This window comes from Anomaloglossus baeobatrachus, chromosome 6, assembly GCF_048569485.1.
Source record: "Anomaloglossus baeobatrachus isolate aAnoBae1 chromosome 6, aAnoBae1.hap1, whole genome shotgun sequence".
NCBI lineage: Eukaryota > Metazoa > Chordata > Amphibia > Anura > Aromobatidae > Anomaloglossus > Anomaloglossus baeobatrachus.
Window position 1 is genome coordinate 51,403,329 of NC_134358.1, and position 18,272 is coordinate 51,421,600.

Here is an 18,272-nt window from a genome sequence, read left to right on the forward strand (position 1 = left end):
TCCCTCTCCTCCACAGCACCCGCCCTCAGCTTCACAGCTGTGACCTGATCGCCGCAAGATCGGGTCACAGTCACATGATACTCGGCTCACGCTCGCAGCAGAGATTGAGCCAGTGGTCATTAGCATATCGCATCGGATGCCATACGCTAATGTGGCTCCAGCCTACACATCATCTCTGAAGAGCCCGTGTGTTCTAGCTTCTCTGTGTATCCGCCCCACAGATCACACACTCCGACCTTCAGTATCTTCCCACTATCACTACAAAGCACCATCCTGAGACTCTTATAGTATCAAGATGGATAAATCGCTGCACACACAGTTTCTTCTTCCTAACAAATGCTCTCACTTCAACTACCATGTGCTATCCTGATACACTCCTGCTGTCTCAGAAGTGCTGCATTTCCAAGAATTCATGATTTCCACCATTCTCAGATCAGATACTGTGGGATGTAATGTATTCATTTATTGTAATGTACATCAGTGGTTTTTGTCCTGAAGAAGGAGCAAGACTCCGAAACGCGTAGGCAAAAAATAAAATCCCGATACGGATCGTTCCTGGCTCCTTTATTATACGTAGCAGCGTGGATTTAACCCCTTTCTTCTCCTGCTTTATCCATTTTGAATGTACCTTAGCACTCTGAAACGTCCACCACCACCCCATCTGGCCATTATTGTTAACATTACTATTCTCTGTGGCTTTTGCTCTCCGTCCCCGACTGTAAGACTCCGCGGATCACAGGGTTCACCCCCAATACATCACTAGTCACACCAATCAGAGTCGCTGACTGCGCTCCAGGGCTGAGCTAGACTGACGAGCTCTATAAAAGGTACAGACTGGAAGGAGCTCTCTGCCCCAGCAAGCTGCATCCCAACCAGAGGAGAGGCTAACTGATGTGTAATGTAAAAAGAAGATTGCTACTTAACACCTTCACGCCCGGCCGATCTTCTGTTTTTTTGTTTTTTTTTTTTGCTTCCCCTCTTCCGAGAGCCGTAACTTTTTTTATTTTTCCGTCAATCTTGCCATATTACGGCTTATTTTTCGCAGGACGAGTTGTACTTTTAAATTAATCCATAAATTTTACCATATAGTGTACTGGAAAATGGCAAAAAAATTCTAAGTGCGATATAATTGCAAAAAAGTGAGATTACACGATTGTTTATGGGATATTTTATTCACCATGTTCACTATATAGTAAAACTGTTGTGTTGGTGTGATGCCTCAGGTCGGTACGGGTTCGTAGACACCAAACATGTATAGGTTTACTTTTATCTAAGGGGTTAAAAAATAGTCAAAAATGTGTCCAAAAAAACTGGCGCACGTTTTGCGCCATTTTCCACAACCCGTAGTGTTCTCATTTTTCGAGATCTATGGCTCAGTGATGGCTTATTTTTTGCGCCTCCAGCTGACTTTTCATGGTACCATTTTTGCGCAGATGCTATATTTTTCTCGCTTGTTATTGCATTTTGCGCAAAATTTGCGGCGACCAAAAAAAAAAACATTTTGACGTTTGGAATTATTTTGCCGCTACGCCGTTTACGGATCAGATTAATTGATTTTATATTTCGACAGATCGGGCGTTTCTTAACACAGCGATACCAAATATGTGTATATTTTTTATTTTTATAAACCTTTAATTTTCAATGGGGCAAAAGGGGGTGATTTGAACTTTTTTTTATTTTAATAGTCCCCCTAGGGGACTATAAGGATCAGTAGTCTGATCGCTCATTTATTTCTGTAGATCACAGCTACACAGCAGTGATCACCAGAAATACTCACCTCTTGTTACAATGAGCATTCGGCCGGGTGAAACAGGCAGTGAGTCACGTGAGCTGCAGGAGTCATCACATGACCCTGCGTTACCATGGCAACCATCAGCTCACAGTGATTACGTCACGGTGCCGCTGATGGAACCGGGTGAGTGAAAATTTATCTTGACGGGCATTTAAAATCGCGCTGTCAAAATTTCACAGCACGATTTAAGGGGTTAACAGGCATGGGTGGATCGAGGATCCACCTCTGCCTGCGAGGCACACATCAGCTGTACAAAGCAGCAGAGATGTGCACGGATCACCGCCGGCTGCCCGCATCAGCCACAGGTGATTAGATTATGGTGGCTTAGGACATAATGTTACAGCCCGTGGTCGTTAAGGGGTTAAAGGACTAAAGAATAACATTTTGGCACATTTTAACTACATGGCAACATAGGGCTATAATTGCTGCTGCTAATCGGTTTAAAGTCACATATTTGGACTGTGCAGACATTGAAGTAGCAAGGATTGCTGGGAGGTAACAGCTCAAAAGCCTTCAGAATTGTGAATGCAGTTTTGGAGAGTCACAGACAGTAACTCAAGATCAGTGCAAGGGAAAAAAAAATGTAAAGACTTTACAAATTAACGTAACATATAAAGAGCAAAAATGTAACAAATGTTCAAGATACAAATGTCCTTTCAAAGAAAAGCAGTAAAACAACATGGTCTGGCTGCCCTCATCACCCACAATGAGATAAAACTGCTTTTCACGCACATACCAGTATAATAACTGTCCCCATTTCTACTGCTCTGTAACCTGCCATCAAATCTGAGTTGGCAAAATTCTTATTCATCAGTATTCTATCGGCACTATAGATGCTGGAACTTCCTTTCCTTAATTCCCACCATGCATAGCCTAGAGCTGAAAGCATAAGTCTCTGTTATGTCTGTATGCACTTGGACAAACAAAAGCAGGATCAAACACAAAACCCACCCTCACTTCCTGTAAAGGGTCAAAAACCCACCCATGCCTCCTGTCAAGGGTCAAAAACCCACCCATGCCTCCTGTAAAGGGTCAAAAACCCACCCATGCCTCCTGTAAAGGGTCAAAAACCCACCCATGCTTCCTGTAGAAAAACAAGCCCTGCCCCACTTTCTATTGAGACAAAGATCCGACTTCACTTCCTGTACACAAAGCCCAGCCCCATCTCCTGTAGAAAAACAAATTCGAGCCTCCACTTCCTGCAAAGGAAGTCGAGCCTCCACTTCCTGCAAAGGAAGTAGAGCCTCCACTTCCTGCAAAGGAAGTAAAGCCTCCACTTCCTGCAAAGGAAGTAAAGCCTCCACTTCCTGCAAAGGAAGTAAAGCCTCCACTTCCTGCAAAGGAAGTAAAGCCTCCACTTCCTGCAAAGGAAGTAAAGCCTCCACTTCCTGCAAAGGAAGTAAAGCCTCCACTTCCTGCAAAGACAAAGTCGAGCCTCCACTTCCTGCAAAGGAAGTCAAGCCTCCACTTCCTGCAAAGTCAAGCCTCCACTTCCTGCAAAGTAAAGCCTCCACTTCCTGCAAAGGAAGTAAAGCCTCCACTTCCTGCAAAGGAAGTAAAGCCTCCACTTCCTGCAAAGGAAGTTGAGCCTCCACTTCCTGCAAAGTAAAGCCTCCACTTCCTGCAAAGATAAAGACCTGCCTCACTTCCTGCAAAGAAAGACCTGCCCCACTTCCTGCAAAGATAAAGACCTGCCTCACTTCCTGCAAAGATAAAGACCTGCCTCACTTCCTGCAAAGAAAGACCTGCCCCACTTCCTGCAGAGACAAAGACCTTCCCCACTTCCTGCAAAGATAAAGACCTGTCTCACTTCCTGCAAAGATAAAGACCTGCCCCACTTCCTGCAAAGAAAGACCTGCCCCACTTCCTGCAAAGATAAAGACCTGCCTCACTTCCTGCAAAGATAAAGACCTGCCCCACTTCCTGCAAAGATAAAGATCCGACCCACTTCCTGCAAAGATAAAGACCCGACCCACTTCCTGCAAAGACAAAGACCTGCCCCACTTCCTGCAGAGACAAAGACCCACCCTCACTTTTTGTAGATAAAAAAAAAAAAAAAAAAAAAAAGACTCCCCTCCACTACCTTTAAAGAGAAGAAGACCCACTCCTATGTCCTGTAGAGAAACAAAGACCGACCCCTACTTAATCGTTGTTAGCGTTTCTGTTACTGGAGACAGATTACACTTGACAATAGACAGTCTTTAAAGGGAATCTGTCAGCAGGTTTTTGCTTTGTAAGCTGAAGCCAGAATGCTGCAAGGGCTAACACAGAAAATTCAGGGATGCCCGTTTTGTCACAGTCCAATGTGTTGTTTATTTGCTATGTTTGTTTACACAGTGGGACCCTTATTACCTGGGCTTCAAAGTCAACTGCATGGCAGTTTAACACGCCTCCAGCTGTGATTGACACCACACTGTCAAAGTACAATCTCTGTAGAGAGCCTAATGTGGGCGAGGGCAGCTCTCAGCTCTGCTACATGGCTAAATCTAAAAATTCGAAGAATGGCTGCTCTCACATGAGGCAGCAAAAACCTGCTGACAGATTCCCTTTAAAGCAAACCTGTCAGGTCCAATATGCACGAGAATCACAAGCAGTTCTGGGTGCATATTGCTAATCCCTGCCTAACTGTCCCTGTATACACTAGCATAGATAAAGAGATCTTAAAAAGTATTTCTAAAGATCTTATATCGTATGCTAATGAGGCCAGGGACTAGTCCTAAGGGTGTTGCTTCCCTTGCTGGTCGGCCACATTAACATGTTAGCACGCCCCTGTGGGAGTACTAACATGCTAAGAATGCGTACCATTAGAGGAGATCTCACTCACCTCTCCGCTGCCATCACCGCCCAATACTGGATTTCGGCTCAGTGCGCATGACCCCGGACTTTCGGTCACGCGCACTACTTCAGTTTGAAGCCTGGACGTGTATATCCAGCTTCATAGTGCGCATGATCGAACCTCCGGGGTGGGTCTTGTGCAATGAGCCGAAATCCAACGTCGGGTGGCGATGGCGGTGGAGAGGTGAGTGAGATTATCCTCTGAGGCTGCACATTCATTAGCATGATAGCACGCCCACAGGGGTGTACTAACAAGCTAATGGAGCAGACTAGCAATGGAAGCAACGTCTTTGGGACTAGTCCCCAAGCTCATTCCCATACATTTAATGACCTTTAGAAATACTTTTTCTAAAGATCCCTTTACCTATGCTACTAGATACAGGGACGGTCAGGCAGGGATTAGCAATATGCACGCAGAACTGCTCGTGGTCCTGGATGCATATTGCACCTGACAGGTTCCCTTTAAGCAGTAAGGCCATATAGTTTCTGCAAACTGTTATAACATTACCAAATGAGGTGAAGTTGTTGGAAGGTACCGAGACCATTTAAGACAATTAAAGAAACATCCCATCATACCTGGTGTTGAGGGTCTTTCCAACATGTTTAGATGATGATATATGAAGGCTTGGCTATCGTGCACAGTGTCCATGTCGATTTCTTCTTCTTCTTGGGAGTTTGAGAACTGAGAGGGGGAAAAAAAAATAATAAATAATGTATTCTTCCATGACAGGTGTTGTCTTTCCATCCACTTACTGACAGAGTCCTGCACTTACGAATGTATGCACTTAAATGCACCACTGCAGCATTTTGGATTTTTATTGCACCGCTGGAGTGGTGCTTTAAATGCAAGCGTCCTGACCGCTGTATGATACTCCCGATGCTCCAGCGCCACTGGACTGGAGCATCATCAATAAATGGAGAAGACGCCAGAAGTAAGTATATGACCGGGGGGGGGGGCAGGGAACTTAGGTAAAAGCGCCACTCCAGCGGTGAAATTAAAAAACCAAAAACATTGGAGTGGTGCTTAAAGGGATAAGGTCACTGTCTCCTACAAGATCAACAGACTCCTGTCCTGCTGCTATCATTGCCAATATGATTGCCTTTAAGTCTATGTGAAATGCGGCAGATATAACAGATTTATTAAACCAAGCAAGGCAAGGAGATCAGGGATGTCATGTCAGGTTTTCATAAGACCAGGGTTTCCCCGACTTCTTCAGGATGAGAACCCCCCGCAACCAAAACTGCATAATCCGGCCCATTCTCCATATAGAAGATGTGTGCTGTTGTATCATCCATAGAGACATCACACCTTTGGGTCACAGGGGCAAGGTAGGGGTCTCGTCCACGTTAGTGAACACTGAACAAAAAAATAATTAACAGCCTTAATATATTAGATGAATGTGCAACAAACCAAAGCATTCTTCAATTTACCGCCAACTGTGCGCATAGTTTGTATTATATATATATGTGTGCGTATATGTATGTGTATATATATATATATAAAAATAAAAAGTATGTATATGGGTGTGTATGTGTGTATATATATATTAGATTTTATATATATATATATATATATATATATATATATATATATATATATATATATATATATCTGTATACACACCCATATACATACTTTTTATTTATATATATATATATATAAATAAAAAGTATATATATATATATATATATATATATATATATATATATATATATATATATATATATATATATATATATATATATATATATATATATATATATATATATATACACACACACATACATACATACATACACACACACTCTAGCATCAGTCACATGCAGAGTTTGGTGGAAGTGTTTTTGCATGAGCGTCCAATACTAATGTGCCTGATGGACCGGGTCCAGTGAACTGATCTGCACCAAGACTTCAACTTGAATTTAAAGGGTTACTCTAATTTAAAACTAAAGAAAATATAGTTATAAAATAAATTCCTAAATACATTTAACTAGCAAAATCACAAATCGGTCCGTCTAGTAAGGTAATCACTATAGAATAAAACAGACATGCTTTGCTATACTTATAGACACCTGTCCTAGAATGTTAGAGCATGTGCCTCTGAGCATGTGCAGGAGGAAAGTCCACTGCTGGGACCTGGAGAGACTTATAGCATGTATAGTGTTTCAGAAAAAGATGGGGAACAGTAGAGTGAGCACCCTCTTCTTACTTCAGCACCCTTCATATTTCCAGTATTAAATCAGACAGAAAGGGTGGACAGGGCGAGAGCAGCCTCCTCTTACCTCAGCCCTCCTGGTATTTCCAGTGATCAGATATAAAAGTAAAACAGCAGTGTGAGCAGCCTCCTCTTATCTCGGTTCTCATGGTATCACCAGTATTCGATCATAATAGACAGGGGACGGCAGTGCCAGCAGCCTCTCCTTACCTCAGCACTCATGGTATCTCCAGTATTAATTCAGATAAACAGGGTGCAAAGGAGTGAGAGCAACCTCTTAACTCATCCCTTCTGGTATGTCCAGTATTAGATCAGATATAAAGGGGGGACAGCAGCGTCAGCTGCCTCTTCTGACATCAGCTCTCCTGGTATATCCTGTATTAGACTAATTGGACAGAGTGTACAGCAGTGTGAGCAGCCTCTTCTTACCTTGGCCCTCCTGGTATGTCCAGTATTAGATCAGATACAATGGGGGAACAGCACTGTGAGTAGCCTCTTCTTACCTCGGCCCTCCTGGTATTTCCAGTATTGGATCATAATAGACAGGAGACAGTAGTGTGAGCAGCTGCTCTTACCTCAGCTCTCCTGGTTTTTCCAGTATTAGATCAGATATAAAGTGGAAAAACCAGTGTGAGTAGCCTCTTCTTGCCACAGCCCTCCTGACGTCTCCAGTATTAGATCATATTTAAAGGGTGAACAGCAGTGTTAGCAGCCTCTTCTAACCTCAGCCCTCCTGGCAGGTCCACATTTAGATCATAATAGACTGGATGGATAGCAGTGTGAGCAGCCTCTCCTTATCTCAGCCCTCCTGGTATCTCATGAATTGTGTCAGAATATCAAAATCCACTGGAAAGACAACACTCTACACATGAAGGGAGGAGGCCAGAGCACGTGCTCACAGGCTCATGTACCAACATATTAGGAGGCTATTTTAATTCTATAGTGATTACTGACTTTGTAAAAATAAAAAAAAATAAAAAAAAAATTGTAATTTGCTAATTAAAAGTAGTTAAGACAATCTATAATGATATGTCCTTTGGCTATTCAGCTTCTATTAATGCTGCTTTCACACATCAGTTTTTTGCCATCAGGCACGATCCGGCGAAAAAACAAATGTGACGGATCCGGCAAAAAAACGGATTAGTTGTATCAGTTTTTTCCAACAGTTTCTTCAGTTTTTTGATGGATACGTTGTGTTACTGAGCATGCTCAGTTCAAATAACCTGGATCCGGCGGCCATAGCCGTTTTTTTTGCCGCATTGTGCCGGAGACGAAAAACGTTCCCCTCAGCGATCCATCCGGCCGCTGCACAAACAAATTTTGCTGGATCCGGTGAAAGCTGGATGGAACGCAAGGCCATCAGGCACAATCCGGCGCTAATAGAAGTCTATGGGGCGAAAAACACATCCGGCGGCAACAGACGCGGGATGCGCTTTTTCATGTTTTTGCTGGATAGTGCCTGATGGCAAAAAACTGATGTGTAAAAGCAGCCTTAAGGAAAACCTGGCTGTATGGCACGTGCCACTAGGCTGGTGCTCAAAGCAACTGTTATCTTTGCTATCTACTGCAATACTACGGTAATATATATATATACTAGCTGTACCCGGCTTCGCCCGGGTTAATAACTGCTATTAACAAAATAGAATGTATTAACAAAAATATATTCTGCACACAAAAAACACAAAGAAAATAGATATAAATGTAATTATAATGTCTGTCTCCCCCTCTGTATATATCTCTCTGTCTCGCTCTCTCTTTGTCTGTCTGTCTCTTTCCCTGTCTGTCTCTGTCTCTTTCTCCGTCTCTCTCAATCTCTTTCCCTGTCTGTCTATCTATCTCTGTCACTTTCCCTGTCTATCTCTTTCCCTGTCTGTCTCTTTCCCTCTCTTTCCCTGTCTGTTTCCCTGTGTCTGTCTCCGTCTCTTTGTCTGTGTCTATCTCTTTACCTGTCTGTGTCTGTCTCTTAACCTGTCTCTCTCTTTCCCTGTCTGTCTCTTTCCCTGTCAGTCTGTCTCTTTGTCTCTTTGTGTCTGTCTCTTACCCTGTCTATGTCTGTTTCTTACCCTGTCTGTGTCTGCCTCTTTCCCGGTCTGTATCTGTCTCTTTCCCTGGCTGCATTGTGACACGCCAACATCTAATATATAAAGCTGAATGTGTGTATGTATGTGTGTATGTATGTATGTGTGTATGTATGTGTGTGTGTATGTGTGTATGTATGTGTGTATGTCCGGGATTGGCATCTGCACCGTCGCAGCTACAGCCACAAAATTTTGCACACTCACACTTCTGGACCCCGAGAGCATCATAGGCTATGTTTTGAGGGGAAATTTTAACCACGCGCTTTACAGTTATTCGCCAAAAAACCTGCCTCCATTAAAGCGAATGGAGCTGGGAGCCACAGTGCAGCCAGAACTTCAGAAGAATGCGCAGCCACGCCCTTATATGGAATGTTGGTGTGTCACAATGCAGCCAGGGAAAGAGGCAGACACAGACAGGGTAAGAAACAGACACAAAGAGACAGACACAGACAAAGAAACAGACTGACAGGGAAAGAGACAGACAGGGAAAGAGAGGGAAAGAGAGAGACAGGTTAAGAGACAGACACAGACAGGTAAAGAGACAGACACAGACAAAGACAGAGACAGACACAGGGAAATAGGGAAAGAGACAGACCAGGTAAGAGACAGACAAATACAGGTAAAGAGACAGATAAAGACAGACACAGGGAAAGAGACAGAGGGAAAGAGACAGTCAGCGAAAGAGGGACAGAGACAGAAAGGGAAAGAGACAGACAGGGAAAGTGACAGAGATAGACAGGGAAAGAGATAGACAGACGGAGAAAGACAGACAGAGACAGACAGACAGGGAAAGAGACACAAAATGCGTCACACACTACCACGTGCTTGAACACATATACCACCCTCAGCACACACTTCACCACACATACACCAACCTCGCCACATAATCGCCCTAAACACACACAAGTCTGGTATTATCCTTCAAAAATAAAAATGTGATTAATAAGCAGCCAAACTACAAGAACAACAAATGTACCACATAGGAAATACGGCAACTGTCAGTCACATGACCTGTCTATTATGTGTATGTGTGAGCTAATATATACTGTCAAGGGGGAGGGCTTTCTGTTGCCTGGAGATTTATCAGGCTGCCAATAGCAACCAATCACAGCTTAACGTCTATTTTGCTACAGTTAATTAATGTGAGCTCTGATTGGTTAATATAGGCAACAATTTAATAATTACATTTCTATCTATTTGTTTTGTGGTGTTTGTGTGCAGAATACATTTTTGTTAATACATTCTTTTTTGTTAACAGCAGTTATTAACCCGGGCGAAGCCGGGGAGTACATCTAGTTCCATATAAGGGCGTGGCTGCGCATTCTTCTGAAGTTCTGGCTGCACTGTGGCTCCCAGCTCCATTCGCTTTAACGGAGGCAGGTTTTTTGGCGAATAACTGTAAAGCGCGGGGTTAAAATTTCCCCTCAAAACATAGCCTATGACGCCTTCGGGGTCCAGACGTGTGAGTGTGCAAAATTTTGTGGCTGTAGCTGCGACGGTGCAGTTGCCAATCCCGGACACACACACACACACACACACGCACACACACACACACACACACACACACACACCTTTATATATTAGACAGTATAACTGATCAGTCGATCACAGGTTCATGTCATGTTTGGAAACTAAAAAATAAAGCAAAAAATAAAAAAAAAAACACAAAAAGTTTTATCCTCTACTTTTCCAATAATATAAATAAATAACATGGACGGTGTTATTGAAAACTACAGGTTGTCCCGTCTTCAGGAGTCAGTGCAGCCCTTAGGAGATCAGATGACAAGGCACCTTACCTATTGAGGCCGAGTCTATAAGAGCACATATAACACTGGGTGTGGAGCACGAGCACCTCCCGCTGTACGAGAGGCTGAATCTACGTTTCCTTACTCTGATTTTCACTTTGACTTTACTGCTGTCCTCATCCTCATCCTGTACCTGCCCAGGCTCCAGTGCTGACTCAAGAGGCATGTCTGCTTTCCTTTTCATCCCCAGCAGGTGAGACACTGCGATGGACACAGATTCTTTGGAGTCGTCCTTTAAACAAAACAAAAAAAAAAAAAAAAGAAAAGAGAGAAAGAGTGAGACATATTGCTACAAGACTCCGACATACCAGCTCCTGTGGGGATTTCTGCAATATCATATGCACATTATTATTTGCCAAATCAGAGAGCCTGATTTCAGCAATGTGTCACCCTGTGTTTAACCCTGCCCACAACACTGATTGGTAGCCCTCTGTGTATAACCCTGTCCACACCACTGATTGGTAGCCCTCTGTGTATAACCCTGCCCACACCACTGATTGGTAGCCCTCTGTGTATAACCCTGCCCACACCACTGATTGGTAGCCCTCTGTGTATAACCCTGCCCACACCACTGATTGGTAGCCCTCTGTGTATAACCCTGCCCACAACGATTGGTAGCCCTCTGTGTATAACCCTGCCCACACCACTGATTGGTAGCCCTCTGTGTATAACCCTGCCCACAACACTGATTGGTAGCCCTCTGTGTATAACCCTGCCCACACCACTGATTGGTAGCCCTCTGTGTATAACCCTGCCCACACCACTGATTGGTAGCCCTCTGTGTATAACCCTGCCCACACCACTGATTGGTAGCTCTCTGTGTATAACCCTGCCCACACCACTGATTGGCAGCTGTGGTAACCCACCCACACCACAAACTGGCAGCTCTCTGTATATAAATCCGTTCACACCGCTGATTGGAAGCCCTGTGTATGGCCCTGCCCACACCACTTATTGGACACCTGTGCATAACCCCGCCCACAGCAGATTGGACAGCTGTGTATAATCCTGCCCACACCACTGATTGGGCAGCCCTGTGTATAACCCTACCCACACCACTGATTGGGCAGCTGTCTATCACCCTGCCCACCCAACAGATTGGCAGCTTTGTATAACTCCACCCACACCACTGGACAGTTCTGTGTTTAACTCCGCCCACACCACTGATTGCGCAGCTGTATTTAACCCCGCCCACACCAGTGATTGGCAGCTCTAAGTGGTCGGTTTGGGGCTATACAAATTAGCTGGACTTCCTGGCATGTGGCACTGAGTCCTGTGATGATAATTTCCTGGTGATAAAACAGATTGTTTAACAAATAAATATGCTGATGGGAATGTTCAAAATCTGTTTAACCAGTAGCTACCACACATGATGCTGGGATCTTTACTCTCTTATCATCTCCCTTGGGCTTCCTGATGATCCGATGACGGGCGGGGAAACGCATCGAGGCCATGAACACAGCATCAAACTGAGGGAAGTACATTTTCTCCCTATTGTATTTTGATTGACATGCTGTAAGCTGATTGTGGCAGCAGATGTCTTTTGTCTTGCTCTGTACCTGGATAACTGGTTTTGAGGTATTAATCCTCTAGTTGAATTTAAAATGGAGTATTATACCATGTGTTAACTTCTGTGATTATCAGGTACAGAAACTAGGGAGAGTGAGGGTCACCCGTCGAGGAACGGGGGCGCCCAGCTACGTTAGGGCGTCATACCCTCCGTTGACAGGCAGGGCCAGACACAGTGACATATTAGGGTCACTGTAGCATAGATAAGTTTTGGGCTGGCTTTTTTACCATCATATCTGCCTCTATAACTTTAGAATTTATGGTTGTACCTGATCTATAGTAGCTCCCTTTTTATCAAGTATTTGAGTTTTTGGAGTTTTTCACCTGGGCGAATTTCAAAATAATGAATTAATAAAAACTGATGTTTTAAAAGGGATTTGTATTGCACACTGGTTAAACAGATAAAACAGATTGCATTGAAACTACGATAAGTTGCTGAGCAAATGACACATCCCTAGAATCAGGATCTCTGCCCCTACATTATGCTGCTCTCACATTAAATAGCAAAGTCCTACTGACAGTTGCCCTTCAGAAGAAAGATGCCATTTCAGCACATACTACAATTCTGCATATAACTGATCATTTTGACAGATATTTTCTGCATCAATTAATTCATCAGGGCTTTCAAGAGCTTTTCTTGCTGTCATTTAAAGGGAGTCTTCCTCCTTGATTGATATAAAACTGATTTGGCCCCTGTGACGGACACATAGGCATACAGTAAACTGGAAGGAAGAAGAAAGGTAAGGTCGCCTGTTAAAATTCAGTGACCGAGGAGGATCAAAAGGGGTAAAAACTAGGAAACACAGAGAATCACCAGAGTGGTTGGAATCTCAGCTGTCTGCAGACCTGTAACTGTCGACACAACTAGAAGTAGCCATGGGACGAGCCTACGATGACCTAGTGGCCTCAACACAGCCGGAGAACTAATTCTTCCTAAAGAGAGAAAAACAAGGAAAGCTAATCTGCCTTAGAGCAGTTCCCCAAAGATTATAGGTAGCCCCCAAACATGTAAAGCCGGGGAGACAAGATGAAACAGTACACAGGTAGAAAACAGATTCAGCAAAGATGAGGTCCAAACTATCTATATAGGAAAGGACAGAAAAGAGCACTGTCTGCAGCCATGCAATACCCTAACAAAAACCAACACACCTGATATGAAAAAACTGAGACCACACGATCTCTCCCCCACTATATCAGTACTCTGGTGTTACTGGGATCCAAGCAAAACACTAATATAGAAGGACTGAAATTAATATCAAACATGACAAAACAAAAATACATTGCAGAATATGAAGCTGGGTACACAGACATTCCCAGCAGGGAATAATCCAACTCCTGACGAAGCGAGTGTGAAACGTGCGCGTAGAGGTGCTGGGCAGTGTGGTTCATCAGGTAGTGGTCTCCTCTTAATTCCAATCTGCCTCCAGCAGTGTTTCAGGTCTGATTTTTCTCCCCATCTCTCCCCCTTCTTGGGTGACAGGATGGTATGATTCTGACCTGAATGCTGGCATAACTTCATGTGGGGTATGTCTAAAAATCTCATTGCAGAATGTTTTGATTTATGTAATCCGCAAGGGTTTCTTTATGTACCACATGTTTATAATTGCATGATATGAGAATTTATACATCAGTATTTATTTCTGCTGGAGTGCCAGTTTTGTACTATCACTTTTGATGTATTTGGGACTCATGCATGCATCCTTTGTGATTACAGCAGACCAGATTGCTGGTCTTGCAGTATTACCTTTGATGTATTTTGGGGTGCATGTATATATCCCTTTTTGACCACTATAATGTACCAACTTTAAGACCACACTGTCCCAGGATTGTTTCTGTGTTTTAAGGGGTAATGACTTTTTACTGCGTGTTCTTATGATATCCGTCTCGAATCATGTGATATATTGTCTATTGGTATCATGTTAATAAAATTTTGTAATACTTTTTGAAATCATGTGTATTTTCTTTGATGTACTATGTGATTACGCAGATCTAGTGTAGGCTTATATATATTCTGTTTGGTGGACATGCATATATAGATTATGGATCTCTATTTCCGCTTTTGGATTTATATTTAATAATCCAACTCCACAGAAACCAGGAAACAAGCCTTAGTACCACAAAAAAAAAAAAACAAAAAAACTGGAAACAAACCAGCAAGAGGTACAGAGATAAAACTTCTCTGCAAGGAGTTCAGGTAGAAACAGAAGATAGGGCAGGCTCCAGAATGTCCACAGCACCACAGGAGACAACATTGATAACCGTCCCAGACCAAGAGAACACTACTCAGTTATATAGGCCCAGTCTGAGCAGCCTGATTTCCAATCATCATCAGCTGTCTGGCTTCTGTTAAGCAGACCAACTCTACTTCCAGCACTGGCCATAAGAGGGAGCCCCAACCCGGAACCCAGTCCAAATGTGTTCACAACAGTCACCATTGAATGACTGCAAGAAGAGATCTTGAAACTCATAATTCAGAAAGTATATGGGATATTATAGAACTTATCAAAAGTTTAATAATCTATTTTCTAAAGTTAAATACTGCTTCAAATAAGATGGAAGTAAAAACACGTACGTAACTGGCGCAGTAGACGGGGTTACGCAAAGTAGACTCCCCCTTTAAATAAACTGATGTGTATATTGGACGTATGGACACGGTGTAGCTGATCTTGCAGAGTGAAATATATTAAGCAGCTACTATTGATCTCCACCGCTCTGCTTTTCGTGATTGAAAACTTACAGAAGTCAAATGCAAAAGCGGATTTGTACGAAAGCTTCTCAGCGGAGGAAGATTGGATTTTTCTCCGTGATTTCTGCCAATTTCATGGATTATTTCACAGCTTAGAACATAACACTGAGGTGAGTGCAAGACTTTCACAGATCTTTCGTTAATCTTACGCTGTTCAGAAATCCGGTGACTTGCCCGTGCATGTTGGCACTTGGCAAAGGGTCCAGGATCGCAGCGACCGGCTCTGGAATGATGGTCGGGTTCAGAACAGCTTTCTTTTCCTTCAGATTAAGGACTAATCCAAGTTCTGGCAATGGCAAGCACGAAGGTCTGCTGAGGCCGAACAGTATGTGGTACAGGTCCACCGCTCCGCAGCGCAGGCGCCAATCATGGGAAGTGCCTAGAAAAGAAATAATAAGTGAGTCGCTTCCATCACTAACATATGACGAGTATGATCGGTCGGGTCAGACTTCTAGGATCCTTATACAGCTTTGGTATAAAGGGATAGTCAGCAGCTGTGCACCCTCCCCATGTAAGTGACGTAGTCATCCATATAATGTCCAAAACGCGTGGATTCAAGCATATGAAGGAATAGGCGAGGTCACCATATTTTTGTGTTTTGTTTACAGGTCTGGAGGCATGACATCGCGTCTACAAAAAGTGATACAGTACAAGACCGCTGAGGCCAGTGATTGACTGCAGTGGTCACAACTACAGCCCTGTAAACTAAGACAAGTGGAGGGAAAGGGAGGGAGTGGGGATTCAAAAGCCAAAGTTCTGCATTTTCTGTTATTTTACACAAATCCCTTTGCCCCAATTTTTCCCATTTCTGACAAACCTCTTATGTGTGGCTGATCGGAGGTGACAGAAGAATGACACTGGAAGAATTATAGGGGATATATGAAGGAAAAGGGGGATTATAACAGTGTTTATGGATCTGAATTACGATAATCTTGGCTTTTTAAAGGAGACAAAAGAAGGCCTTTAAATTGTATGGTAAAGACTTATTAGTGAATAGATCCTTACTAGTATGAGTGGGCACTACCATGCTCGGGTGCTCGGTACTGGTAACTAGTGATGAGCGAGCACTACCATGCTCGGGTGCTCGGTACTTGTAACTAGGGATGAGTGGGCACTACCATGCTCAGGTGCTAGGTACTCGTAACTAGTGATGAGTGGGCACTACCATGCTCAGGTGCTCAGTACTCGTAACTAGTGATGAGTGGGCACTACCATGCTCGCGTTCTCAGTACTCGTAACTAGTGATGAGCGGGCACTGCCATGCTCGGGTGCTCAGTACTCGTAACTAGTGATGAGCGAGCACTACCATGCTCAGGTGCTCAGTACTCGTAACTAGTGATGAGCGGGCACTACCATGCTCGGGTGCTCAGTACTCGTAACTAGTGATGAGTGGGCACTACCATGCTCAGGTGCTCGGTACTTGTAACTAGGGATGAGTGGGCACTACCATGCTCAGGTGCTAGGTACTCGTAACTAGTGATGAGCGGGCACTACCATGCTCGGGTGCTCAGTACTCGTAACTAGTGATGAGCGGGCACTACCATGCTCAGGTGCTCAGTACTCGTAACTAGTGATGAGCGGGCACTACCATGCTCGGGTGCGCAGTACTCGTAACTAGTGATGAGCGGGCACTACCATGCTCGGGTGCTCAGTACTCGTAACTAGTGATGAGTGGGCACTACCATGCTCGGGTGCTCGGTACTTGTAACTAGGGATGAGTGGGCACTACCATGCTCAGGTGCTAGGTACTCGTAACTAGTGATGAGTGGGCACTACCATGCTCGGGTGCTCAGTACTCGTAACTAGTGATGAGTGGGCACTACCATGCTCAGGTGCTCAGTACTCGTAACTAGTGATGAGTGGGCACTACCATGCTCGCGTGCTCAGTACTAGTGATGAGTGGGCACTACCATGCTCAGGTGCTCAGTACTCGTAACTAGAGATGAGCGGGCACTACCATGCTCGGGTGCTCAGTACTCGTAACTAGTGATGAGCGGGCACTACCATGCTCAGGTGCTCGGTACTTGTAACTAGGGATGAGTGGGCACTACCATGCTCAGGTGCTAGGTACTCGTAACTAGTGATGAGCGGGCACTACCATGCTCGGGTGCTCAGTACTCGTAACTAGTGATGAGCGGGCACTACCATGCTCAGGTGCTCAGTACTCGTAACTAGAGATGAGCGGGCACTACCATGCTCGGGTGCTCAGTACTCGTAACTAGTGATGAGTGGGCAGTACCATGCTCAGGTGCTCAGTACTCGTAACTAGTGATGAGTGGGCACTACCATGCTCGGGTGCTCAGTACTCGTAACTAGTGATGAGCGGGCACTACCATGCTCGGGTGCTCAGTACTCGTAACTAGTGATGAGTGGGCACTACCATGCTCGGGTGCTCAGTACTCTTAATGAGCAGTTGGACGCTCGGACGGGCTTGATTCATGTACAGAGTATAATGGAAGTCGATGGGGAACTGTAGCATTTTTCCGGAGATCTGCAATCTTTCAGTCTGAAATCTTCCTTCTTTCATTCATTACCAGACCCCCTGATCTGCAGTTAGCAGCCTGAATCAAGTTTCCCATTTTTCTCTAGTGGCAGTGTCCCTCCTATAGGTTGGATGTGCGGTCTGCACGTATCCAGGGTACTGCTATAGTCCTACTTTTTATGTATAAACGTTTTTCCACTCCAGGAACTTCCGAGCAATGTCCATAGCTTGCTTTTGCTGCCTTCCCTGAGACTGCACATGCTCTCTCTCCTCTCCACAGCGTGGAAATCTGTTTACACTACCTTATCCTTTTCTCCTGCTATCTCTAACACTAAAAAGATTCATATAGGAGCCTGCAGCAGTAAGAACAAAGATTTGTATAATTTGGAGATCACTCAGATAAAAGGATTTACAGACAGAGCAGCAGCAAAATGGAGACTTTTTTTAATGAAACCCATTTAGAATGTTGATTAACTGTAAATTTAGGGGGCAAATAAAATAATGAAATTTTTGTGCTTAGATGCACATTGTTTAAAAACAATCTAGGTCTCAAATTACTGTGCGATAGAAAGAAAAAAAGAACAACCAAAGTTTTGCTATTGTAAAGCGCAGCCCTAGGCTTTCTGTCCCCAACTTATAATGGTGAATATATGGGTAATTCCATCACAAGGACATACAGCGAAGAAGGAAGGCAGAGTCTCCCCACCGAGTGCCATAACAGACTGGAACTGTTCCCTTTCCATCAGGCG

At 44.0% G+C, this 18,272-nt stretch overlaps 1 protein-coding gene across 1 annotated transcript in view; it reads right to left on the reverse strand.

Annotated features, from left to right (window-relative positions):
• TAF2 (TATA-box binding protein associated factor 2) overlaps positions 1 to 18,272 on the reverse strand; it is a 328,901-nt gene that overhangs the window by 24,086 nt on the left and 286,543 nt on the right. Inside the window, exons 23-25 of the mRNA XM_075316017.1 lie at positions 15,191 to 15,420; positions 10,812 to 10,958; positions 5,204 to 5,309 (exon numbers count right to left, since the gene is read on the reverse strand). Of these exons, the coding sequence (XP_075172132.1) occupies positions 5,204 to 5,309; positions 10,812 to 10,958; positions 15,191 to 15,420 (483 nt within the window). The remainder of the gene's footprint in view (positions 1 to 5,203; positions 5,310 to 10,811; positions 10,959 to 15,190; positions 15,421 to 18,272) is intronic.